The 27,301-nt window shown below is 39.1% G+C and overlaps 1 protein-coding gene across 1 annotated transcript in view; it reads left to right on the top strand.

The window, feature by feature from the left end:
• The window catches only part of LOC126470328 (spectrin beta chain, non-erythrocytic 2), a 304,767-nt gene that overhangs the window by 88,083 nt on the left and 189,383 nt on the right, over positions 1-27,301 (top strand). Inside the window, exons 3-12 of the mRNA XM_050098113.1 lie at positions 9,677-9,844; positions 15,095-15,211; positions 15,709-15,817; positions 15,897-16,061; positions 16,146-16,258; positions 16,751-16,938; positions 19,598-19,823; positions 23,747-23,878; positions 25,376-25,597; positions 26,975-27,177. Of these exons, the coding sequence (XP_049954070.1) occupies positions 9,677-9,844; positions 15,095-15,211; positions 15,709-15,817; positions 15,897-16,061; positions 16,146-16,258; positions 16,751-16,938; positions 19,598-19,823; positions 23,747-23,878; positions 25,376-25,597; positions 26,975-27,177 (1,643 nt within the window). The remainder of the gene's footprint in view (positions 1-9,676; positions 9,845-15,094; positions 15,212-15,708; positions 15,818-15,896; positions 16,062-16,145; positions 16,259-16,750; positions 16,939-19,597; positions 19,824-23,746; positions 23,879-25,375; positions 25,598-26,974; positions 27,178-27,301) is intronic.

Below are 27,301 nucleotides of genomic sequence, written 5' to 3'. Positions count from 1 at the left end.
GTAACTGGGTTCTACGTACCCACATTATTGTTTGCTTTCTAGATGCACATAAAGTTGAACATCATACAGTACGTATAACTGACATGCATTTCATTGATACAGAGATACATAAGTAGGCATACGTTTCTGCTATTATATGTATAGTTGTCATGTTGTAGAAATTTATGTACAGACAGTTGTTTGTTTCTCAATATCAGATGCCACTGACCATGGGTGATATACCCGAATACCGGTTTGGGTAATAAACATTTCAATTGCAGCTCATGGTGTTCAGAAGATGTCCTTCAATAACATACTGTTGTGATCAGTGAACAACTACTAAAAGATCTGAGTAGCTCGTCGTCAAGACATACACGAACGGAAGACCAAATATGAACAAGGATGCGAGAACATGTGATAACGTGAAGCAGTAATCTTGTTCAATTTTAGATAAATTTTATTCAGTGCAGATTTAACGCGAACTTTTTAAAGTTGTCATGAGACTTGAAAATTTTGTTTAAAAGTTATTTCTAATGCCAGCTGCTGAAGCTAACCTTTTATTTCCGAACCGGAAATGGTAGACAAGACACTAGTATTGGTGGTTTTATCTGCCAGAAGCCTTTTTAAAGATAAAATAAGGTATGAAAAAAATTCTCCTTTCTCTTCTAAACAAGGTGTAACGCATTTGGTTCTGTCGCACGAGAACCTGTAAACAAACTCGATGGTAATCGATCCGAAATAGAGATGTCCAACGATGACAAAGCCATTTCTCCCAGTATTTTTTTCCCCCTTTTGTATTAAACTATAGAGTCTTTTAGCTCCTTTTGCTGCAACACTGAAAACGTTGTGATATTCATCCACCTGGTGTTGTATCGTGCTTCGCCGCCTTTAGGCTTACTACTAAATTTGCAGTGACTGACAGATATGGCAGAACTGAGCAGCACGAACAAAGAAGGAAACACTTTTAAGGTTCTCGCACAGCAGATAGCCTTTTGTGAGCTTGGCAGTGACGTGAGGACCTTATGAGTAGAACGTCTTTTTCTGCACAGTGACGCGTGTGTGTGCTGGAAGGCGGTGACAGAATACACAAGAAACAGAACGAATTACTCAGCGGTTGAGGCGATGGACTTAATTAGACGTAATAAGAATTCATTTCTCGGTTAGGCAATTCTCATTAATATTCCCACAGTGTTATTAAATCGGCTAAGGATGTAATTTTGCGTTCCGAGACCCGCTGACCGCAACTTGGGACATTCTGTAGAAGGTAATAACAATGGATAACACTTTGTTTAGGGCTACCGTGTACACTTATGTAAGATATTAGGATCTTACACATTTGGTAACGCACTATACCTGTCAACATCAATTCAGAAATCGTTGTGGAAAAACGTCAGCCATAATAATTCTTAATTGTTGGTGATAAATAACTTCCTGCTGTACACATAAATTTATTTATTTATTTTTTTGTAAGTTTTTATGGGACCAAACTGCTGAGGTCATCGGTTCCTAAGCCTACACACTACTTAATCTAACTTAAATTAAATTACGCGAGGGACAACACACACACCCGTGACTGATTGAGGAGTCGAACATCCGACGCACGTACCGTGACAAGGCGCCTCAGACAGCTCGGCTACGCCGCGCGGCAATATTCGGCTTGTTGAAAATAATAATCATCACTGAATTTATCTTACACGCGGAACTGGGATCATATTTTAGGAATCCAAGTTAATCAAGTTAAATTTCAAAAGGTCCCTTGAAAATTCGTGCATTAGTAACCACAAAAAAATCAACATCGTTATTAGAAATGGGGAAATATGGAGCCAGGCTCGCTTAGACGTTCTTTATTTCGTGCTTGGAATGACGCGAAGTACAGAAGAGGAAGAACTGTATGGAAATTAATTTTTCCTATTTTTCGGCACAAACGTTTCTGCCAAATGCGCCTGCATTTGTGAACGTAAAAATGCTAAGCAAGTTGAACTTCTCGGTAACCTGGATTGTGGCTGTTGCTGGTAATGCGACTTCGCGTTTGTAGCCGGTCCATATGCCCCATTTGCTGCTCGCACACTCCTATTTAACATTCAGACGCTGAACTAACGAGCCAAAACATTATGAATACCTGCTTAATAGAGTGCTGGTCCACCTTTGGAATGCAGCACAGCTACGGTCCTGCATTAGACAAGTCCTTGGTAGGTTTTCTGAGGTACTTGGTACCAGATGTCTACGCACAGGTGACGCAAATCCCGTAAATTGCGGACCGTTGGTTCGTGCGCGCGGAGCTGACGCCCAATAGCGTCCCTGATGTGGTCCACTGGATTATGAGCAGACGAATCTGGTGGTCAATACATCAACAAAAGGCCGGCCGGAGTGGCCTTGCGGTTCTAGGCGCTACGGTCTGGAGCTGAGCGACCGCTACGGTCGCAGGTTCGAATCCTACCTCGGGCATGGATGTGTGTGATGTCCTTAGGTTTAATTAGTTCTAAGTTCTAGGCGACTGATGACCTCAGAAGTTAAGTCGTATAGTGCTCAGAGCCATTTGAACCATTTTTTGAACCTCAACAAGAGTTCTCTATCACGCTCCTCAAACCACTGTAGCACGATTCCAGCCGTGTGACGCGGACAATTATCCTACTGGGAGATGACATCGGCTTCAGGAAAGACATGAAGGGATGCAGCTGGCCTGCAGTAATGTTCATGTCGTCCACAGTTGTCCTGATGCTGTAGGTTACTACCCGAAGTCCCATGGAAGCCCATATAAATGTCTCCGTAAGCAATATTACCCCCATCGACCTCCGTCAAGCAATACTATCCCCATCGACCTCCGTCCGCGTCATGCATGTTTCGAGCAGCCTTTCTCCAAGATCGCTGTCTATCTTGCATTACAGAGCAGGCAAGCCTCCGACCTCCACTTTGTGTGATAAGGCGAGGACGTACAACATTTTGTCGCCTAGTCGTGGTTTCACCGTCCTTCAAACCACTTTCAGTAGAAGCTCGAGAGCACACGACTAGCCCACCAGCTTCGCCGGTTGTGAGATATTCCGGGCCATAGCAGTCTACCCGTTGTCAAAGTTGCGTATGTTGGTGGATTTCCCAATTTCCGGCCCGTATCGTCCCTAGAACGGTTCTAAATTCGTCTTTGCTCCGCTTAAACGCGAGGGGCGTTCAATAAGTTATGCAACACATTTTTTCCTTGGCCAATTTCGGTTGGAAAAAATGCGGAATTTGTTGCGGGACATGGTTGAATATTCCCACTTCAGCCCCTCTAGTTTCATGAAGTTCAGATAGGTGGCGACGCTATACGTAGCCTTGAAACGGAGGTGCATTCCAACCACAGAGCTATCACTGAGTTTCTTTTGGCGGAAAACCAGAGCATTGCAGATATTCATAGGCGCTTGCAGAATGTCTGCGGAGACCTGGCAATGAACAAAAGCAGGGCGAGTCGTTGGGCGAGGCCCCTGTCATCACCAACACAGGTCCCGCAAACCTGTCCGATTTGCCGCGTGCCGGCCGGCCCTACACAACTACGACTCCTGCAGTGTTGGAACGCGCGGACACACTCACTCGAGTCGAGGGGATTGACGGATCACAACTATCTCGCTGCAAACTCGGGGTCTCTGTTGGTAGTGCTGACGCACGCGAAGCAGCTCACTAAACCATTGGACTGTTCTCCCTCATCCACCCTGGAGCCCGGATCTCGCACTTTCCGACTTCAATCTGTTTGACCCAATTAAGAATGCACTTCGCAGGAAGAAGACGAGAGTGACGGGTAAGGTAGTGATGCACCAAGACGGCTGCGACGTCGACTAGTAGAGTGATACCATGCAAGCATACAGGCCTTCCGGTAAGGTGGCGTAAGTCCATCCCATTAAACGGATATTATGTTGAAAAACAGGGTTTTATAGTCAAGGAGAGGTACATAATACGGTGTATTGGGATCCCGAATAAAATCAACCTGCTTTCAGAAAAAAAAGTGTTGCATTGCATATTGAACGCCCCTCGTATTTTGCTTACCGCGTCACGTGACGCGCTGTGGTCGGTGGTCATAATGTTTTGGCGCATCGGTATAAATGATACACCTCAATTACAGAAATGCACTACTGCTGTAAAGTATGTTCATTCGCACACGGCACAGAAATCTTTCCTTGAGAATACTAAGGTTCTTGAAAATTATGTCAAGGACAATATATGATTTAAATGAATTTCAAATCACAGATTAGGTACACGTCAATATAGAAATGACTGGCATTACGGTACGTGATCTTTGATTTCAAAAATGCAATATGTGGTGAACACCCTACGTGCTGCAACCATAGCGTCTAAACGCTGAGACATAGAATCATAGTAGGATATGTTCCTGAGGAACCCATTTCCACCCTGTTTGTACAGCAGTTCACAGAACATCAGCAGTGGTCATTGGGAACGGTGAAGAACAAGTTGCCGACCAGTTATGTCCCAGATAAGTCGGGAGAACGTGCGGACATGTAAATCAGCGAGGCACGTTGTGTCCTTATAAAAGCCGCCTCATGTAGCTGGGCAGTGTTCTATAGTAGAAACAGGGCATTCAGAGTTGCCTGAACGTGGGCTGGTATCTCGAGCTCTTAAACCAGCGTGATGCATCGATTTGTATTCAGATAGTCATTAATAAATATGGTTTACATGTTTTACACGTGAGCACTCCAAACTGCTATATTTGAGATTCTCAGTTACACGGCTAAAACATGCTGCCTGCAAGATTGCGGTCGTCGCGGAAGTAGATGGTGCCATCACTGCGGTACTTGTTAGAAAGTGCCACTCAGTACCTTGTGCCAGTTTCGACGTTCAAATGCCCATTGTAGTGTGAGCCGCTTGTTGTTTCTGGACACTGGAAATCAACCCCATGGCGTATATGTCACAAAAACGAAATCAGCAGACAGCGTGGACCCGTAGACGCCAACAGGTGTACACTTAGAGCCTCCACTGGGGCCGGACGATCTGTGCTATCCCACACGGCGATGCGCGCTAGATGGTGGTTACTTACTGTCTGCTGTGGCCTCACTGTACGATCCAGTACTCGCTCATTGTTGCATATTACCCTCTTCCAACTGTTTTAGCGGCATTGACACTGCACCAACCAAAATGTCACAGTGTGACAAGATCATTTTCCCGAGTCCGATCATTTTGCATCGTTGGTAATCACAAGCCGATTTCATGAATAAAGCGAAGTCGATAGCACGTATTTATTGTAATGGCTGGTTCTGTCTGAATTAGGGTAGCTTAAAGTCTAAAATATGAAGGAGGTTATAGCTATCACCAGCACTAACTGGCGCACGTCATCTGAACGCTAATGTTGCGCTGTTTGACGTCGATGAGAATTACTGGCATTTGCTTTCGTATTGTGACTTCGTTTGACGGTTCTTCCCTTTGTGAGCGTTTTGTAAGTCACGCAATCTGCTTTTGAGCCGACATGTATGCTATCTTGCTATCTCTCTGCAGTCTTAATGATTAAATGTCGGAACAGTGTTCTAATCGCCCTGAATTGAATTCATTCCTTCAAGTTGTTGCAATTTTTACAAGTGATATAGCTTTTTAGGCCAGAAGCAGACTACGTCTATTGCATTATGAATTGTTGGTCAAGAGGTGCTCGATGCTGCACTTTAGTGGAGCAATCAGGGCAGGAACACACGTGTTAGGCTGCCTGGATGTCACAGTTGTGGAATTTAGGTGGTACTGGATATCCCAGATTTAGGAGCTCTGCTTTGAACTTTATATTCCTGTTCGCGGTATGTTGAAGGATTTCCAGACTTCGTCGGTTTTGAGATGGCGGCCACTAGTTACTCTGATAGTTCCAGCCAGTAATGATCATTTTGAAGTTGACGCCATTCCACTGAGTTTGATGTTCGTAGTCCACGGTTACTTTGCGGAAGCTATTTCTTTGTTTTAACCTTAGGGTAGCCGTATAGTGGGTGTTGTTCACAAGTGGACTGTTTCGCTCTCTATTGGTGGGCAGTTGTCTCCCGTGGAATTGTCGATGGAGCTATTCCAGCCAGGTGGTAAATACTATGTGGGAGGAAGTTTGAGGCAGCTGGTGATGACTCTGTATGTTTTGTCGTGTGTGACGTAAACTTGGTTAGCGTTAGCGGATTTGTACCATCTGCGAAATGCTTATCCATAGCAAGAGTAGCAAATTGCCAAACCTGTTGCTTTTACCACTTGTAGTTAAACATCCGAGTTTGAGCCGACAACTATTAGTGTCACTGGCTTTCCTGGTGTCGGCACATTGCTGCGTATGTGTCAGAGCCTTGCCCAGGATAATACCCAAGTTGTTTGAGTACGTACATTGCTCCTTTAAATGTGACTTGGATCGCTCTGTATGCGTATCTCTTTCGTCGATGAAAGACGCAAAAATGGGTTTTTGCGGTGTTAGAAGTTGGCTACACACTCAATAATGTTAGTCTCTCTCTTAGTGGGACATGTGTAACTTTGAGCCGTGCTACTTCATGATGATGACCCGTTTAGACCTCTTCTTGTTCGGGCTCAATTTCACTCATGGCCGCAGGACTTAACATCGTTAATCAGTTTATAATTTTATGAAAAACACCTGTGCACCATTACACAGCTATAGGGTTCATTCGTTTACTGTGTCAGATCCAAAACTCTGTTGAATGTTGTTAATTGTTTCTGTTGCTCCGTGGTTCAGCTGAAAATCGTGAAGGAAAGGAGTTAGGTGTGATTAACACGCGTTCTCTGTGTGTATACTGTCAGATATCAGGCTAACAAACTCATTAGTGACAGGGTTTCAGAACATGTATTTTACATCTTCCTGAAATCTGACATTTCTATGTGCAACAGAATAATAATGCGTGCATACACAGTGAAGTCCTTAACTTTGTCATGGCTTCCCATAAACAAGGACAGGATATTGCTGGGAACTCATTAACATCATCGAGGTGCTCTCAACCAAATTTTCCGGCAGGCACTTTACGTCTTCGCTTTCACGCCCTAAGTCAAGCGGCAGTTTCGCAAAGCATAAACACACTCTCGTTTCCATGCGTCTAGTGGTGTTGGCATTTATATGTTTTAAGTTGACGTTCTTGGCTCATGTTCTCATGGAAAACTGAGATACTTCACGTGCTACGAACTGTAAATGTGATATTTTGCTTGTTACCTCACCTGAAAATAAACGACATTCAACAGTGCAGTGCGCTGGTATAAAAGTCAGCATCGGTAGATAATCAGTTACTGTCATGAGTGGTGAACTGGCTGACTGACAAAAAGCAAGCTGCGCCATTACAGTCTAGGTAGATAGGCCACATCATATTGTAATGTTACATGGAGAGCTTTTCTTGAACTGCGTTATGGTAGGTCTACCTTCTGTCAAGCTACCCGCGTTGACACCGTGGCGGCGCGGCTATTATGGTTCAAATGGCTCTGAGCACTATGGGACTTAACTTCTTAGGTCATCAGTCCCCTAGAACTTAGAACTACTTAAACCTAACTAACCTAAGGACATCACACACATCCATGGCCGAGGCAGGATTCGGACCTGCGACCGTAGTGGTCACGCGGCGGCTATTATGTATCGCAAGATTTCTGTTGGAGTGATGTATGGCGCTACGCCCCAACACTTCCGTAAGAATACCCGTAACCCTGCTTGTGAAGTTTGAAAGTAGGTAAGAGGTACTGGCAGAAGTGAAATTGTGGGGGCCAGTGGTGTGTCGTGCGTTCACGGAAGACAGCTTCTAGGTTAGAGTCCCGCATCGATACACGGTTTTTATTTGCTAGGAAGTTTCAAAACAACGTGCACTCCGCTGCAAAGTGAGATTCATTGTGGAAACAATTCCTTAACCTTTTGAATACCGGTGGTTTTCGCCTGAAACTACCATTTTATTAATTATTTTTTAAGCACCAGTGCCTTTCGTGTGAAACCACCGATGATACTGCGAGAGAGATGCATCTAGTGGTACAATGAGGTACTTCTACGTATGTAGTGAACGTATATAGTGAACTGAAGCAGCCACTCATAGCGTCCAGTGCAACAGTCGGCGCGGAGATGATGCTACTTGATTGTAGGAGCTTGTGACATGTGATTTTTTTTAAAAAAATTAATGATCGTTAAATCATGTATGTGTAAAGTTATTGTAATGTAAAATTGGGTGTGGAGGACTGCTGTTATTAGTGCTTTCGAAATGAAACCACTGGAACTGTATGTACTTTTGATATAAATTTATTAAATTTTAGGCCCAGTTTTGCTTGTTCTTTAGGACTAGAATTTGTTTAGGCGTTATGAGTTCACAGCAGTTTCGAGCTGTGGGATTGTGTCAAGGAATAATGCGAAATGGCTTTCAAATATATCTCATGAAATGATGGGTGGTTGAAAACTTTGTCCGTGATTCTAGAGTGAAATCACAAATTTAAAACAACTGATTGTCGACTTTGTATCAATTTCACCTTCTATTCGTTGCTCATTAGGGTAATAAAGATAAATTTTGCGAAAAATTTTAAAATTAATTTTTTATGTTGACACACAGGGTTAAGCTGTGAATAACCTGTTCCTCTCCATATCCTTTCTGCCGGTAGTACTAGTTCCGAAACGTTGCAGAAGGACTTGGGTTGAGTTTTGAAAGTAGGAGAGAGGTAGAGGTATTAGCAGAAGTGAAGCAATGAGGGAGATCGTGAGTCGTGCCCGGATAATTCAGTCTGGAAGAGTCTTGCCGCGGATGGCAAGGTTTCGGGTTCGAGTCTCGGTCTGGATTGTAGATTTAATCTGCTAGGAAGTTGCAACACAGTGTTTTGATGTAGTCATATTCTGCGCTGCTCTTCAGAATCAACAAAATATTTGCAGCTATTACAAAGTTCTCTCTTATCCTTGCGAGTGAGACGGTATACAATGTAATACCCCATCCTGATCGCTTTGTCTTGCCTATCTCGTCAGAAGTTCCAGTGTACGGGAGTACCATAGGTTAATGCTACCGTTTAGCGACATCAGCTGCTTTAAGTAAAAAAGCGCTAGCCTTCAGATAGCGTCAGTGCAGACACGCTTTTCAAACTAGCCTCTTGAAGTTTTAGTATCAGGAATACTGTCGTTTTCTATAGTTCTTTCAAGAGGGCTATATAATACACTGTAGCTATCTACACAAAAACTGTTCCTGTGGTATGTTCTTGTAAACAACCCTCAGTTTATTGTATTAAGTTGAGAGTTTATTGATGAAAAATTTTGCCAGGTTTGAAGTCAACCTGTTGTGAAATGAGAAGAGATTCAGCTACTGATAAAAGATTCGCAATCAGGGACTTAAATTTTACGTAGATGACTCAGCATACTTAGAGATTTCTGGATTATCTACGGCTTTACGTTGGAAGAGTACCTCCAACACACGTAAAATTTTATTTGTGATTTCCTAGTGCCGGCCGGAGTGGCCGCGCGGTTAAAGGCGCTTCAGTCTGGAACCGCACGACCGCTACGGTCGCAGGTTCGAATCCTGCCTCGGGCATGGATGTGTGTGATGTCCTTAGGTTAGTTAGGTTTAAGTAGTTCTAAGTTCTAGGGGACTTATGACCACAGCAGTTGAGTCCCATAGTGCTCAGAGCCATTTGAACCATTTTTTTTAATTTCCTAGTACCGTAATTCGTAGCAACCAATTGTCTCACTTGTAAACGCACGTGACCTTATATTTTATTTTTTTATAATAGCAGATGTGTGATTGTGTTTATTTTGTGACAGGCAAGAATGGAAGTGGACGATCTATTTACCGATTTGGCGGATGGGAAGAAGCTGCTGAAGTTGCTGGAAATAATCTCTGGTGAGAAGCTCGGCAAACCCAACAACGGCAAAATGCGCGTGCACAAAGTGGAGAACGTCAACAAATCTCTCGCCTTCTTGCACACGAAGGTGAGTTAACGCCGTACATAACATCCCAGCATCTCCCTTTCTCTCTCTCTCTCTCTCTCTCTCTCTCTCTCTCTCTCTCTCTCTCTCGCTGTCTCTCTCTCCCCCTCACTCTCCCCCCCCCCCTCCCTCCCCCTAACTATAGACTGATGTATACCACGATCAAATGCTTCTGGAGAAACATTTTACGCCGTGCACATACTGTATTTTCATCGCGATTTCAAATCATAAATCTATCTCTGTGGTCTCTCGTTATCAAGTGCGCACTCTGGGGAATTGCGAGTTATGTATCCAGGATATCTGTTATAGTTACGCCACCGAAAATTTTGTGAAAATTGGACTGCACGTTAATAATTTGAACAGATACATAGGATACGTGTTCAGCAATACGAAGAAGCAGATACTTGGTACCGACAGACTACAGGGAAGTATACGCAATATTATTTTACATCGTGGTGAAAACAAAGAGGCTGTGCGCCATATATTTGCTGACGCTGACGTGATTCTAGTCGCAGAGACTCCATTAAACAATACGTAGTTTCCCGCCATGCCTTCGATAGTTACTTGCTTTCCTGACGAAGAAAACTTGTAGTATTGTCATCAGGTTGGACTTTCATGTCAGCTAAGCGTGACGAGTTCAGCGAGTACACTTTATAGAACCTGTATTTTGCATTCATACTCCGCACTTGGTTATGTGCTCTAACAAGTATATGTACCAGGTTAACCGCGTTTGCCGGAGGGGCACTCGCTTCCGTCTCTAGCTTCCGCAAGCACTTCTTTCTCATTGAAGTTAACCGAAGACATGTTACTGACAGACCGAACCAACGCTAGAACGGTGACTACCGAAAGAGGTCGCGGCTAGCTGCAGCTTTGAGTCGCTCTTGTTGGCGTGCTCGCAGGGACTGCCTGCGCGTAAAGGTGGAGATCCGGTTCCGACGCCACATCCTGCACGTTTTATTCAATGCAAAGGTTGAGTTCGGTGATTGGAACACTTCTGACGAAGAGTAGCGTCAGTGGGACGTTCCTCGAAACGCCTTTTACGGATTTCTTTTAATGTAGGAAGCTCTGTTACTGTGCTGTCTTAATGAAAATAGTTGAATTGAACTACGTCTATTTTGATAAATGAAAGTTCGTTTTCACGAAGTTACTGCCATTTACTGCTCCTTTAAGGTCAACTATTAAATCCGCATTCCATGTGCAGCAAAGTGAACATCTCTGCTAGACAAGATTGACTGCTGGAAAGAAGACTCCTCCTACGTGCACAGTTTATAATCTGCGAGTGATCTAACGGTAACAACGGATTCGGATAAAATTTAGCCACAGGGTTAGAATTTTATTGGAGCTTCATTTACACTAAAAAAAATCACAAACAGAAATGATGATAGAAATAAAAACGTTACCTAAGGCCAATGAAATGTTAGAGCGGGTTAATGGGTCTCAACAATACAGCTGGCACAAGGATATCACTAGATATTTATAACTGGCAAAAAGACGATAAATGTTGGTAATCATAATACAGTTAACACTAGAAATAAATTGGTAGATGGTTTACGAGCTGGGGCAGGCCAAAAAAGTATTTTTGTATGTTAAAAAAAATGAATTTGCGTGAACTCATTTGCAATAACGGGGCTCTGCCAGAGCTACTGTGGTTTCGCAACCAACGTGGATGATATGTCGCTGAAAGTAGACCCTCGCCGAGTCTCTTTCTCTAGCGTAGTTGCAAACACTGCTACAGCCTGCCTCGCGAATGCGAGTTCCAGTGCTTAGGCAACTCAGCTATCACGATTATACATTATTTTTTCCTCTGCACGTAGGAAAACATTCTTTTTGCCATGTGCCTTTTGGTGGATCTCTGCGAGGATTGGATTTGCGGTTCATATTATTCGTAGCTATCCCGAGAGCCTTAAGATCATAATTTATGTTGGGCATGACTATGGAAGAAACACTTTCCACCAACTATGACCCGAGCAAGTAACTAAGGGCACATACTAACTGTACCCATATACGAGAACAGAGAAACTCACATGCCGTGCCCACAATGTTTTCGACGTTTTCGCGTTCTGTTAGGCAATACGTACGTACTTATGAGGGAAAAAAAAATTCACTGTACCCCAGATAGCACATTAATGGCAAAGTGGTCCACAATGCTATCTTAGAGTTTTAATGTCTAGTGATGACGGTTAATAGGGCTGAGCCTTCATACGTCACAGCGGATTTTCACGCCGTTGTTGATCGTACGCTGTCGGAAATCTGATGAGAAAATGACGACTGCGTAAAGTATGTTTTTTGAAGAAGAAATTAATGTATTTGGTAACTAAAATTCATTGCGCGAATTTTCCAATGACGCAGTTGCATGTTAAACTACATTACGCATTAATAGTGTGTTTAAACAGTCATATGAACTGCATGCGCAATATTCCGAAGCACGTAATCGATGCATTTTACAACAGCCGTGACTTACCCTCTATAAACAAAAACTAATTGATGAGGACTAACACGAGCTGAAAAGCGTGGCTCCTGCATGCTGTCGTCAGTACCGTTTTAGGCGGGCGTTTGGGAGTGATCAGATGTGACCTTGACCGCAGAACAACGCTTCCCGCTTGCTGTGTCCTTCAAAACAAACGAGCCGCGCTTGTCCTTTTTCCCCCCCACGTTCTGAAATAAACTGAAAATCTTTTGAGGAACGTAACTGGAATGTTGAAGGAGCTCTGCGCATAATATTTTGTCATCCCACTGTTGTATAGATGTATAAAAAGTACATAAATATCTCCTGACGCAAGTCAGTGCAAAAAAACTATGTACAGAAAAACAAATATGACTAACTTGCAAGGCTTGCATCAGGTTTACAGATTACGCAGCGGTTGTGACAGAGAAATTAAGAAGGTTAATGTCATGAACTTCCTCATATGTGTATGAAAACAGGATTGAACTGTACATTACATTTTAATCCTGTCTCTTCTCCACGAATGCCCTGGATGTTCTTATCGCAGAAATGAGCAAACTGTTTGGGATCTAAAACCACAGGACACTGATTCTTGTAGGACATCATCATCATCATCATCATCATCATCTGAAAACACCTCACTGTACTTATCCTGTAACAATTCTATGTAATGATGGGATAAGTTGGCAATACATTCTTTGATGATCCTGTAATGGGCAATTCTGTTTACTTTCTGGATAATGAATGACATGATACTTAATTTTTTAAATCATTTTCATGATTATAATTAATATTCAGTCCCACAGTAACTGCTTGACATAAAATATTACTTACAGTGGAGATACTCTATCCCATACATGTTGTATAAATATCTTTGAGTAAATAACTAGCTGTCAAACTTTAATTTCAGCAACTGTCAGATAATAAAAAAATGTGTTATAATATACACGCAACAGCAAATTATCAAACAATTTTAAAATGTTGCTGAAAATAATCCAAGAGCTACAGACAGCAATAATGGTTTACTCAGGGTTGATATATGTACATCTACAACATCAGGACATGAGCACATCAAAAATGTAAAAAAAAAAAAAAAAAAATGCTATAATTTATATATTATGCAAAATAAATAAATGTGTGTGAATATTTGCAGACATACTGATGAATGCAGTAAAGTTGAAATAAGCTTGTATCCAAAAGTAAAATATCAAGCACCATACTATCTTCCAGTTGTCCGCATAATTTACTACTGTGACATAATATATGCTGCAAGCCCCACAATTTAGAAATTATTAAATTACCTACTACATTTCACATTATAAAGATACAGATGGCATACACAAAAATTTCCCAGTGTGGTTAGTGGTAAAATATAAGCTGAATGTTATTTAGTTACTTTGCATATTCATTATACACAGAAGACGAGATACCAGAGGGGACAAAAAAGCATAGAAAGAAGGTACAAACAAACATAGAAAGAAGGTACAAAGAAACAGTGTTATCAGTTATTTAGTAAATCAGGTCTACTTTAGAAGATATTTCAAATTCTTTAAAAGAGTGTAAAAAGTTTTTTTCTTTCAGACAATTTTGGGCCTTATTTTTAAAGACCTTAAGAGAGTCAGCATGTGCCTGCATAGATAATGTGTTGAAAAGCTTTATTTTTATATAATTAAAAAAAAAAAGATCGAGTTTTAGTTATTTCTCTCTCTAATGCTTGATGAGTATTATGATTATGAACTGAATGGCTATGGTTATAACTGTTAAGGTTTTCTTTTATGTAAAATAATAATAATAATCTTACATGCTCCCAATAGTAGAGTGAGTTCTACTATTTTCAAGTATGAACTACTGTTCATTGTATCTCAGGGTAGCACACTGGACTTGCATTCAGGAGGACGACGGTTCAATTCCGCATCCGGCCATCCTGATTTAGGTTTTCTGTGATTTCTCTAAATCTCTTCAGGCAAATGGCGGGATTGTTCCTTTGAAAAGGGCATGGCCGACTTCCTTCCCCATCCTTCCCTAATCCGATGAGACCAATGACCTCGCAGTTTGGTCTCCGAACCCAGTTGTATCACACTTCCACCAGGTCATTTAAAGATGAAGTTTAAAAGATTGAAAAAAAAAAACAAAATAAGAAAAGTGTAGTTAATTCAACAACTAATCTGGTGGAATGGTGTAACTAGCATTAGAGAAGTATATAGTTGGGAAAATATTATAGATAATTAATATAAAAGGATAGTGAAAGTGTTGTAACCATTTTAGTGCCAGATAGATAACAAACAAAGCAATAATGACAATATCCACAGCAGGCTACATTTACCAGCAATTAGATATTGCTGCCAGTTTCAGTATTTAATTTTAAGATACATGTGGTGTGGTTGTATTTCTAAACAGTACCAATAGTTAACAAATTCAAATTTTTATTAAATAAGTAAATAATTTGTAACTCTGTGTTGAAGTAAACAAGTGACATGTTAATTTAATAGTATGTGAAGCTTTTCATCACTTTCCTGATCTAAGTTTAATATGAAAACATTTGAATTAGGAGCTGACGTGTGCATTTTACAATTCGCCCACAAAAAGACTGAAGGCAATTTCAGTGACTTTTATTACCCAAATGACAACTTCCTGTGACCCCTTATTATTTGTCTAAAACAGTATCCATGAATTCTGATATATTATTTATTTATTTTGTTATAAACAGTTCTAACTGTGCAGCATATGGCACAACCTGGAGAGAAAAATTGTTATTTATGAATTTTCTAGACTCAAAACATTCCTCTTTTTAATTTTTTGTTTTGTTTTAGGTTCGTTTAGAAAGTATTGGAGCAGAAGATATTGTCGATGGAAATCCCAGACTCATTCTTGGCCTGATCTGGACAATTATTCTTCGTTTCCAGATTCAAGAAATTGAAATAGATGTGGTATGTTAGATTTAATATTATATTTCTTATGTTTGTAATTAGTCACATTTAAGCTGGTAATGTTAATGAATGAGGATTAGATGTGTTGCATTTATCCTTTATTTGCCAGAAGTTAAGCTTGAAACCACATTTGCATAGCATCCTTGTAAAACTATTCTTGCATACTAGTCAAATGGTTTTTTTCATAGTTTAGTTATTAGAATTTGCTGTCCACCAGCTTAACTGATTGGTTAAATGCTTGCCTCTCATGTACCGGGCCCTGGTTCCATTCCTGGCCAGGCTGGAGATTTTCTCTGCTCGTGGGTGTTGTGTTGTCCTCCTCATGATTTCATGCTCATCACCAGCATGTAAGTCACCCAATGTGGCATCAACTGAAATAAGACTTGCATGTAGTGGCCAAACTTCCCTGGATGGGGCCTCCCAGCCAAGAATGCCACACGCTCATTTCATTTTTTAGAATTTGCTTACCTATTTTTGTTTTGTTGTTTCTTTGACAGGATGAAGAAAATGAGAGCAGTGAAAAGAAATCTGCAAAAGATGCACTACTCCTCTGGTGTCAAAGGAAGACTAGTGGTTACCCAGGTGTCAATATTCAAGACTTCACTGGTCAGTAAACAAATATTTCTTTTCAGATGCCTTGCCAAACATATATAAGTACCTAATATACAGTATTCTTAACTTACAGGTTCATGGCGAAGTGGGCTTGGTTTCAATGCACTGATTCATGCTCACAGACCAGATTTGATTGATTATGCTGCTCTACAGCCCCACAAGCACATAGACAACCTTAACAATGCGTTTGATGTTGCCAACACAGAGCTTGGTATTCCACGTCTGCTGGATGCTGAAGGTGACTTAAAATGAACTAAGACTAAATTATTGTAGATTGTGAGTGTTCCAAAGATTTACCACATTATCATTGTTTTTTCCTTAGATGTGGACCAGGCAAGGCCAGATGAAAAATCCATCATAACCTATGTAGCATCATACTACCACACATTTGCAAGAATGAAGAATGAAATGAAGAGTGGAAGACGAATAGCGAATGTGAGTTCTTGCTCAAGATTAGTATTCACTATTCCATTTGTCACTAACCAGCATTCAGCATTTGATTGAATGTATTGGTACCAAACGCAACTGTTTTAGTTAATCTTCTTGATAAAGCTATCATTTTTTTAAAAAAATTGTATGTTTTTCCCCTTTTTTGGTTTTCCTAACAGAGATGCAATACTTTCAGATTATTGATATGAAGCATATGCATCCACAAGAGGTGCCATTAGCATGTGCCCCCACCCCCTTTAATATAATCGGGAGTACAGTTTTTGTTCATTAAAGAATTACATTTCTGTTCTCTTGGCTACAATAAGATTTTTGTGACACCTATAAAATTTAGTTCTTGGAGCTTGATGTGTCTCAAACCTGACCAGCTCATTTATATAAAGTACATATATGCTCACATTTTTATGACAATCTTTTTACTGATTATGATAAGAGACACACATGTATTAATCATACCTTGTATTATTTTATTGCTTACAGATTGTTGGGCAAATGATGGATGCCGATAAGAAAAAAGTGTTTTATGAGAAACTCACTACAGATTTACTAGAATGGATAAGACAGAAAGTAACAGAACTGGAAGATAGAAATTTTCCAAATTCTCTAGAAGGTATTCAGAAGGAGCTCTTGAGATTCAAACAGTATAGAACAGTTGAGAAACCACCAAAGTAAGCATTTAATAATTAAATTTTTTGAATATGTGTGAAAAGAATAAACTATTTCAATGAGAAAAATAGTATCAAAATAACTCAGCATCTTATGTATTATTAGTTGTATTTTATAATCTATTTATTCAATCAATTATGTAGAAAGAGATGCTAACAAGGAACAATTTTTACCTGTTTTTAAACATAATTCTGGTTTCTCAAAGATAAATTATTCTCTGGGCTAGATTTTGTCTGCTCCACACCTTACTGAATGAAAAATAAATTTATTAGATGATGTAGAAAAGTAATTTTTCCTTCCACAGTAGTTTTTGGTTATTACATTCTTAAATAGGAGTTTATTGTAGAAAAAATATATAAAATTAGTTTAAAATCAAACAGTTGCTACTCAACACATAGCCAGTCTTTTTGTTGTGTCTATCTGCGACTCAGTATCTTCTCTATATGGTGAGTAGCAACTATCCTTTTCATAATATTGTTATTAAATTAGTTTGCTTTTAGAATTCTCAATTGATCAAGAAATTGTCTGCAAGATGTATGTCTGTAAATACCACACAGATACTGATTACCTTCTTTTGTGAAGTAAATACTTTTTGTGTAAATGATCATTTAAACTGAAATATTGATGAAGAAAAATAGGTACAATTTAGTTTCTAATTTCTTTATTCCAAAGATGTTGAAGTATACAAAAGTACCCAATCAAGATATTGTAGAAATTTTGAAGTGAATCTTTGAGATTAAATTTTCATTGTCATGTAAGTCAAAATGTTGATTATACTACTATTTAATTTTTAAATTATTTTTTTGGTATCATAATGCAGTAAAATCATTTGTCTTGCATTACAAAAGAAGGCTATTTATGGGAAACCAGTTAAATGCTTTTCTGAAGAAAAAACGCATTTCCAATTTTCACTCTTTGTACTATTTTGTGTGGTTTGACAACATTGCAAACAGAAGAAAGGATCTATGATTGATGTTTATTGAATTCATTCTTAAGTTCTTCTCATTGCAGATAGCTTGTTATGCAAATTAGATAAAGTGTGTTGCATGACATTGTGTTCTTTTCGTAAGTCGTAAGCTCATCATGTGTTACACAATTAATTCTTAAATCTTAATGTCACTAGCTGCCTGTGCATCTGTTTTTTTATTCAATCTCTGAGTAAAATAGTATAGCTATCCTCTGAAATGTCTTTATTCAAATTCAAACTGTGACAGGCTGAATATCCTCCAGAAGTGGATAAAGTAACTCGCATATTAGTGTCTAAATACTTTAGAAAGATTAAAGTAAGACAAGGATTCATTTCAATTTCATATTTATGCCACGGTTTTCCACTTCTTTTCTTTTTCACTTTCTTAAAATAATAAAATCAAGGAAAAATTCGTGTGTTATTTCATCTGATATGGATGTAATGGAACATAGTTAGATTAAATATGTAATTTCATTCCTGACAGGAAAGCAACTGCCAGTGGGGATCAACTGTGAATGGGATGTTCAAATGGAAATAACATAAAATAGTCTATTTCTCACCCATTCATGTGCTGTGCTTCATGGTGACATATTTTGAATCTGGGACATCATGTGCATGGCATTGATAGTGTTGAAATACAGTTTCTACAGTACATAGTACTGGAGCTGTCTAAGTAGGAATCCTACCACCCAAGATCTAGTGAGCTTGTATAAAGTAAGGGGGAAATGGGTAGGAATATATACTTTTTATTTCTATGGCCAGTGATAAAACAACTCCTGGAATAAACTGGCATTTGTGAAGAGAACATTTTACGCCATCAGTTTTCCTAAAGAGAATGTTATAGAAGCCTTTTCTCTCATACACACTACATTAGTACTCTTCTTTAGCATATGTTAATGTATGTTAAAAATTTAGGTATTTTATAGTGTAGAAATTCTTGAAGTGTAAACTGAAAGAGGTGTAACAGTGGTAAGACTCTCGATTCTCATTCAGAAGAAGTGGCATTCAAATTCTCATCAGGTGAACCTGATTTATGTTTTGCATAGTTTCCCTAATCACATAATGTGAATGCCACGATGGTTCTTATTGAAAGGACAGAGCCTACTTTCCTCCTCATCCTTTCCCCACCAGAGCATAAGCTTGGTCTCTGATGACCTCATCATGGATGAGATGTTAAAATCTAATCATCCTTCTTCAAATTGTAAGTAGGAATTAATGATATGCTTCCGGATGTTAAGCTGAGTTGTTCTTTCCACTTTATGTACAATATTTTGACAGCTGGTCCATCCGTCTTCCTCAAGGGCTGAACTGTGTTTCTCATTGAAATTTTGTGTGTAAAATGGAAATAAAAACTTGGCAGAACACCGAGAAGTGTACCATTAATCAACCATGCTGTGAAAACCTGAGATGTATAAGTAGGAAGACCATATGGGCACAGCTGAAGGAACACAGCAAGGCAACTGCATTAGTAGCAGTATCACCACTGTTAAACAATTATTTTGAGATGCTCTCAAAGAAAAGACTACTAATGCACGTGTTATGGACCATAGCTTGTAAGAAATTTTTTGCTATTAATCATTTGTCGCTATTGTTTTTCAGACCACTCTCGAAAATAGTAAATATTTTCAATTTGTTAATTGAATAGCAAAACAGCTGTAAATGTTATTCCAATAACTCTTGCTGGATTTTTTCAGGTACAAAGAACGCAGTGAAATTGAAGCTCTGTATTTCCACATCAATACCCAACTGAAATCTCTGAACCAGCCTGCATTTGCTCCTCAAGATGGGCAGCTGATACATGATTTGGAGCGTAGTTGGGAGGGTCTAGAGCATGCTGAGCATCGTAGGGAAGTTGCTCTGCGCCAGGAGCTCTTGCGGCAGGAGAGACTTGAGCAGCTCAGTTACAAGTTTGAACGAAAGGTTATTTTTCAGAAGATTTTTTTATGTTTGTAAAATGCAAATGATACATAAATATGGATAAAATGGTTACATTCTATGCACCATGCAGTCAAGTACATGTCTGTTAATGTCACTGATGATACTAGCAAGAGACTTTCCAGGACAGTATAATTCTCAGTGCAATTTTTGAATACACAGATGCACTTTATACTCCATTTTTATGCACAATAATTACATGATTGAGTTAGTCATCTTTAGGTGCTGTGAATGGTGGTGGTCTAGGTGTGCCTGTTGCCTGTTGGGAGGTCATCACCTAAAAATGTGTCTTATTAGTTGATTGTAATTTTGGCATTCACACAACCACAAGACCTTCATGAACCAGATGTGTTTTAGATTGTGTTGTTGGACATGCAGTAAAAAGAAGAGTATCTAAGCAAATCACAGCATTTGATACAATACTGGTAATGTCTCTGATATCTCTGACGCACTTGTTAAATGTAAAAGGTGTGACAGAAAATGTTTACTGCCCATGGTGCTAACAAATATGGATGTGTTTTATTTGTCTATATGGTAACTCTGGATGAGAGTTCCAGGTCAGCACACAGTTTGAAATTTTAGCGACAATTCATTACAGTGAACACTTGGCTACAGTCTGAATGTTTGATTCTGTAATTCCATATAGTGTTTGCATTATGATTATGGCAAGAAATATTGCTGTCTGTTGACTACTATTACTCCTACAAAATGTCTTAAACCTAGTGCATTTTGAAGATGGAAAGAGGGTCAGCTTTAGAAATGTTGCAACTGTGCCCACTGATAAATTTCGAACGTTTGGAATACTGGAAAATCTTGGGTTTAAAGAAACATTAGAATGAGTAAAGATAACTAATCATGATACAAAGATGACATTGAGAAGCAGGAAGGATTGCAAACAAGAAGTTGGATATAACAACTCAGCTTATGAACTGTCTTCCTCTTTTCTTCCTTTTCCTCCTCTTTGTCCCCTCCATCCCACCCTCTCTGCTTCCCCCTCATTCCCCTCCTACTCCATTCTTCTTCTTCTTCTTCTTCTTCTTCTACTACTACTACTACTACTACTACTACTTCAGTGTGGACACAATGACACTGTGGTTTGACTAACCCAGTGAGGCCACAAAGTTGGGAAAATGCAGCTGTATGCCCTGCAGAGGAAAGCAGGTTCATAGTCTAACCTACTGAGTGTAAAGTTTTAATTGCCACCTTGGAAAAAAAAAGTTCCAACCATGAAACTTAGCAGTATGTTACAATTACTCTGCTGACAGATTTTTTCCCAGTGACTTGGCAGAGACCTTGGTTGTAAAAGTCTGCATTGTGGTTGTTCAGAAATTTTTCCACCTGGAAAATCACCTGACTGTCATTCTGGAAATATCTGACACTTGATGGTTTTTTTTTTCCCCCATCAGAGGAGAGAGTAAGAAGTCGCTGGGAGTGATGTCAGGAGAATGAAGAATGTTGGGCTGAGAGGCAATTTTTTGTACCCTAAAGAAGTAGCATGTGTGGCTATCCCTTGCGGATTGAGCTGGGGTGTTGTCAAGGAGCAAACACAGCCCCTTAGATAGCTTCATCTTGACAGTCTACCATAAACTTCACATGATATTTCAATAGTATGCTTCTGTGATGCTCCTATGAGCACACTCTGTTACCATCACAGCATGGCAGTCCCAATAAACACTCACCAACACTTGCCTGATGATAGTTAGCTCTTAACCGTCTTTGGTGGCAGTGTATCTGTATTTCCACTGCTTGCTTTGCTTCTTCCTCCCAGTGTCACAGTGATACACTCAGCACGTGTCCATAGGGATTGGATGCTTAACTCCTTAACATAAAACCCCGAGTTTTCCCTTTGTTATAATTTTGACAGAAACTTAAAGTCCCTAGTGTCTCAGACAACTTAGTAACAGGCCTTCAAAGAAAAACAAAATCCCGCTTATGTGTGTTTCAACACTGATAGTTAAATGCCCAACCAGATGATCTGGTTCAACATTTGTAGCCTGGCTGCCGTGTTGTGGTTGAGGTGATTGCCACTAGATATCATCTTTACTATTTGCAGCTTCAGATACTCAACATCAAAATGTGCACTTTCAGCTTCTCTCCTGTATTGTTGTTTAGGAAATGCATCCAAAAAGGTTGACTACAATAATCCTGTGTTTGATATGGAATTTAGCGACTCAGAAAGTGAAGAAGAGTTTGATCTTATTTCATTAGAGACTGAAGATTGAGACAGTTCATCAGTTGAGTGACATGCTAACCAGTGGTATGAGATAAATATATCCACTGTGCTCCATCCAGCTCCTCCGAGATTTATGTTCACAAGAAACTGTTGTGAAATATATGATTAGCCTTCATAACTTCACAGAAACTAAAAAATGACTTCAGTTTCAGGATATTTTAGTCAAGGTCCAGTGCATGACTATACTCGGGATTTTATTATTGGAGATCTTCAAAATTTTGTAATTCACCATTTTTGTATGCAATGTCATTTTTTTTTTTTATTATTGGAGATCTTAAAAATTTTGTAATTCACCATTTTTATATGCAATGTCATTTTTTTGTTTTTCATTAATAAAAAAATTATTGTTTCGAACATAATTTTGGAAAAAAATCAATATATTAAGGGGTTAAAGAAGTTGTCTGGATTGACCTGACACAGTTGCAACATTTCTGCTACACTCTTGGTTTGGTGGGCTTTTTCAGTGGGTATGAGTAGTCAAGAAATCTAGCTGTTTGTAACCTTCATCTAAAACTGATCACTGACAAAGTTTATGATGGTTCCTTTGAAAGAGCACGGCCGACTTCCTTCCCCATCTTTTCCTAATTCGATGGGACTGATGACCTCGCTGTTTGGTCCCCTCCCCTGAATCGACCAATCAACCAACCAGAGAGATGGTCTGCCACTTCATTCTCTGTTATTGCTTTGTTTGAGGACGTTGGATGCATTTATGCCTTCCAGTCACCATGCCATATGATGATATAATGTCATACACTTCACCAACTGAGTATGGATTGTTGTGGAATTGTTCCCTTTCAAATGCAAAAAACCAATTACCAAACAATAAAGCAGAGAGGATTTACAATGCAGACTGGATATGGTAGGAAAAACATTACTGAAAAGAGGAATGTATTAACCTCAAATATAAATTTTAGTGTTAGGGAGTTTTAGCTGAAGGTATTTTTTCAGAGTGTAACCTTGTACAGAAGTGAAATGTGGATGATAAGCAGTTTAGACAAGAAGAGAATAGAAGCTTTTGAAATGAGATGCTACAGAAGGAGGCTGAAAATTAAATAGGAATATCAAATAACTAATGAGGTACTGAATCAGACTGGGGAAAATAGGAATTCAAAACACAATTTGACTGAAAGAAAGGAGTGATCAATAGGACATGTCCTGAGGCATGAAGGAATCATCACTTTGATATTGGAGAAGAAGAAGAAGAAGAAGAAGAAGAAGAAGAAGACAATGACGACTGCTGCTACTACTACCACTACCACTACCACTACCACTACCACTACCACCACCACCACCAAACTACCATTGCATCACTAGGTTGCACCATTTTGTTTTAGTGTGCTGTGGTACTGTGGGGTGGAGATTCCAGTGTATACTAGAACTGCAGTCATGTATCTACAAACAAACAAAGAATTAATTACATAACTTCTATTTCTTCAAAGTGATAACTAAAACTTCAATTACTCCTTGAATTAAAGTTCTTATTTGTGTATCAATTGATTACTCAACATCTCTGCTATATAGTGAGCAATAGTCAAAGGTCATTCCATTCCTCATGCACAAATTTTTAAATCTGAAATTTATTATCCTTAGGAAGATAAATTTTATAACTCATTCTTTTAATTTGTGCTGTCATTACACGTATTCATTTTAAATGAATTCTTGTTTGGTTTTATAGAGTGTGTTACGAGAAGGCTACTTGAAAGAAATGATCCAAGTTCTTTCTGACCCTCGCTATGGCAGTAATCTGGCTCAGGTGGATGCCACTGTTAAGAAACATGAAGCCATCAGTGCTGATATCATGGCAAGGGTATGTTTCATAGTTTAAATGCTTATCTTCATTGGGAGTGATTACTTACAGGTGTAAGAGTACATCTCATGTATAAAGCTGTTGTTGTGAAGTTTTATAGGAATATGATTTATTAGTTTTATACTGGCAGCAGATTTGTAAGAAAAAGGTGGTGTAAACGGCTCCATGACAAAATATTTTTACAATGTTTTTCATTTTGTTTCCCAGTTTATTGATGAAGTAGAATTAGAATTGCTTCCATGTTTTTCTTGGGGGGGGATGACAAACCAGGGTGTGCCAAGTATTTTTAATATTTTGGAGGACGAAAGGTGACTTGTTAAGTAGCTATAATAAAGTTTCAGTTCCAACCTGTGTAATACTGACTTTTAAATCATTTTTTTGAAAGACCTACACCTTTTTTCTTTTCCCTGAGAGCTGGAGAGAGAGAGAGAGAGAGAGAGAGAGAGAGAGAGAGAGAGAGAGAGAGAGGGGGGGGGGGGGGGGGGATGTGGTACTCAGTTGCCTCCAGGTATGTGTACCTTTGAAAGGGGTAAGATGTTAGTACTACCATTGCAGAATTTTGGTGTGGGGATTTCCAGAAAAAATTACAGTAGGAATTTTTTCTGAAATGAAAGAGGAAGTATTACCACTGCGGAATTTTGGTGTGGGGATTTCCAGAAAAAATTATAGTAGGAATGTTTTCTGAAATGAAAGCGGAAAAAGGAAAATTCACCGAGTAAAGGTATAAAATTATGAGAAGGAATGCTGGCAAGTACTTACATTCGGGTGCCAGAATGCTTAGTGCTGTCAACACACACATGGAAATACACCAAACTAATCTAGCTTTTGGAACTGTAAGGTGAGCTGATTCAGACCCAGAATGAGAGGGACCAACTGTGAGGACAAAGTGAGATACCACTTTAACTCACAGCCAATATTCTTTCCTAGAAACTTTTGATGCAGGAAAAGTACTGTTTATAATATACTATGCTGTGGTACTTTTGTTGTAGCATTTTAGTTCTGACAGATGTTTCACTAGATGTTAACCATATCTGAAGTTTATTATATCTCAACTCTCTGTAGTCTATCCACTATTTATGGTCAGAATGAGTTATAAGTTGCACTTTGTATTCAGATGGTTCTAGGTTATTTGCTAAAACATTACTATCAACAGTAACAAATGCCTTCAACAGGTCTAAAATACGTATGTGCCACAATCATCCATGTCAAGAGCATCAAGTGCAACTTTTGTGAATTCTACTAATTCTGATTCTCTATTTCTCCCACTTCAGAAAACAAACTGGGATGCACTTGTAAGATTATATTTATTCAGGTCATTCATTACTCTGTTTTTCTTAGTTGATTATATTGTTCTTGAGAATGATGTTGTATGAGGCAGTGTTGTTGCCATTGTACCATGCCAAAATTACATGTGCTTTACAACTTTCACATTTTTTCCATTTAAGGGAAATGTATTAGTAATATTGTGTACAATAAAGTAACTTCTAATACTTGCAGGAGGAACGTTTTCATGATCTAACAAATATGAAAGAAGAACTTGTCCGTGAGAATTACCATGGTAAAGAACGAATAGAGCGACGTGAGAATGAAGTTCTACAGCACTGGCATGAATTGCTTGAATTACTTGACCGTCACAAAACAAATCTCACAACTATGTGTTCTCTCATGGCTCTGTTACGAGAGATTGACACTGTAATGGCAACTATAGAAGAACTGCAGGTATGTTAAAGTAGTTGTGTATTATAATGATAGCCACAAGGAAAAAAAGTTTAAGAGCTGATTCCAATTCATTCTTGGCTAAGTAGCCTAAATTTGATAGTAAAATTTACTTTAGTAGCTCATTTTAATGAATATTCATTGTCCATGGTTTATGTTTGAAATATAGTTTTGAATTGTGCTTATTGTTAGTCTTTTACGCAGATGATGTAACCAGTTAGGAAGTACTGAATACAATTGAGGAGAAAAGGAATTTGTTGTATAACATGACTATAAAAAGGGATTGATTGGAAGAACACATTCTGAGACATCAAGGGATCACCAGTTTCGTATTGGAGGGAGGAGACCAAGTTTCGTATTGGAGGGAGGAGACCAAGTGATGAATGCAGCATGAATGTTCAAAAAGATGTGGGTTGCAGTAATTGTATGGAGATGAAGAGGCTTGCACAGGATATAGCATGCAGAGCTGCATCAGAGCAGTCTTTGGGCTGAAGACCACAATAACAACAAAAAAGTTGTTTTGTAGATGAGAAATAATTAGCTAGCTTGTTTAAGTTGATTCTTTCATACAACAGAAGCAATGATATATGCCAAAGTTACAGTAACACCTTGGCTTGAGTAGTAGGAAGAAAAGTTTTGTATTTAAGCCAGAATGAGGAAAAAAGAGGAGAGGCACTTCACCAGAATGTGTGAGGAGGACATAAACATTGCAACAAGAAACCCAATATGTATTTTATTACATTGGCATGGTGCAGAAACAATCATCAGCACAGAAAATATTGGTAATACAGGGAGAATAAAATAATTTTCATGTATGAGAAAGTTCTCAGATACTGCACTTTATTGTAGTTCTGTAATATTATAGGTGTAGTATTGTAACAGATGCAGAATTGGAGAGATAATGTGAGCTTTTAATGTACAGAGAAGCAGAAAACTGTAGAAGAAAAAACAGGTAAAAAGGGGGAGACATGACATACAGACTGGTATATGATCTGTGTAGTAAATTATGGTTATACAAAAGGGATAAATTAAAAGATAGATGAATGTAGATAATATGGAAAGAAAGGATAAGGAAAAAATTCAAGGAAAATGGAATGGAATTGAGAATCATGCCTCTTCACCTTTAAGTGCTGCAAGTACTACTGGTTTAACTCTTTAATTTCATCATTTACCTTACTGGCTTGATTTTTCTTGTAAAATGTCTGATGTCTTTAATTTCACATTATTTCTTTGTTTGGTTCATCATAGCATACATGCAACTGTTAATATAAAATGTCAAGAATAGAATAGTTTACATGTTTCAGTTCAGCATTTGCAGTCTGCCTGTCAGTGATGGTACTGCTGTACATGTAAGTGTATGTATGAAATTATATCTTTCAGATGACTTTCCAGTCTGTTGATGTTGGTCCACATCTGATTGGTGTTGAAGACTTACTGCAGAAACACAGTCTAGCAGAACTGCAAGTCACCTCCTTAGGCGAAACACAGCGTCGATTAGGTAGACAAGGGCAGGCATTTCTCAGTCATAGAGAGGCCCCATTGCTGCGAGAACGTCTTAAAAGTCTCGACAGTGCTTATTTAAGGTGATTAAAATAAATGTATTTCTAAATTTGTGTGTGTGTGTGTGTGTGTGTGTGTGTGTGTGTGTGTGTGTGTGTGTGTGTGTGTGTGTGTGTGTGTGTGTGTTGCTACCTTATACTTATACAC

The sequence above is a fragment of the Schistocerca serialis genome, chromosome 3 (assembly GCF_023864345.2).
Source record: "Schistocerca serialis cubense isolate TAMUIC-IGC-003099 chromosome 3, iqSchSeri2.2, whole genome shotgun sequence".
NCBI lineage: Eukaryota > Metazoa > Arthropoda > Insecta > Orthoptera > Acrididae > Schistocerca > Schistocerca serialis.
This window is presented reverse-complemented; position numbering and strand designations above follow the sequence as displayed.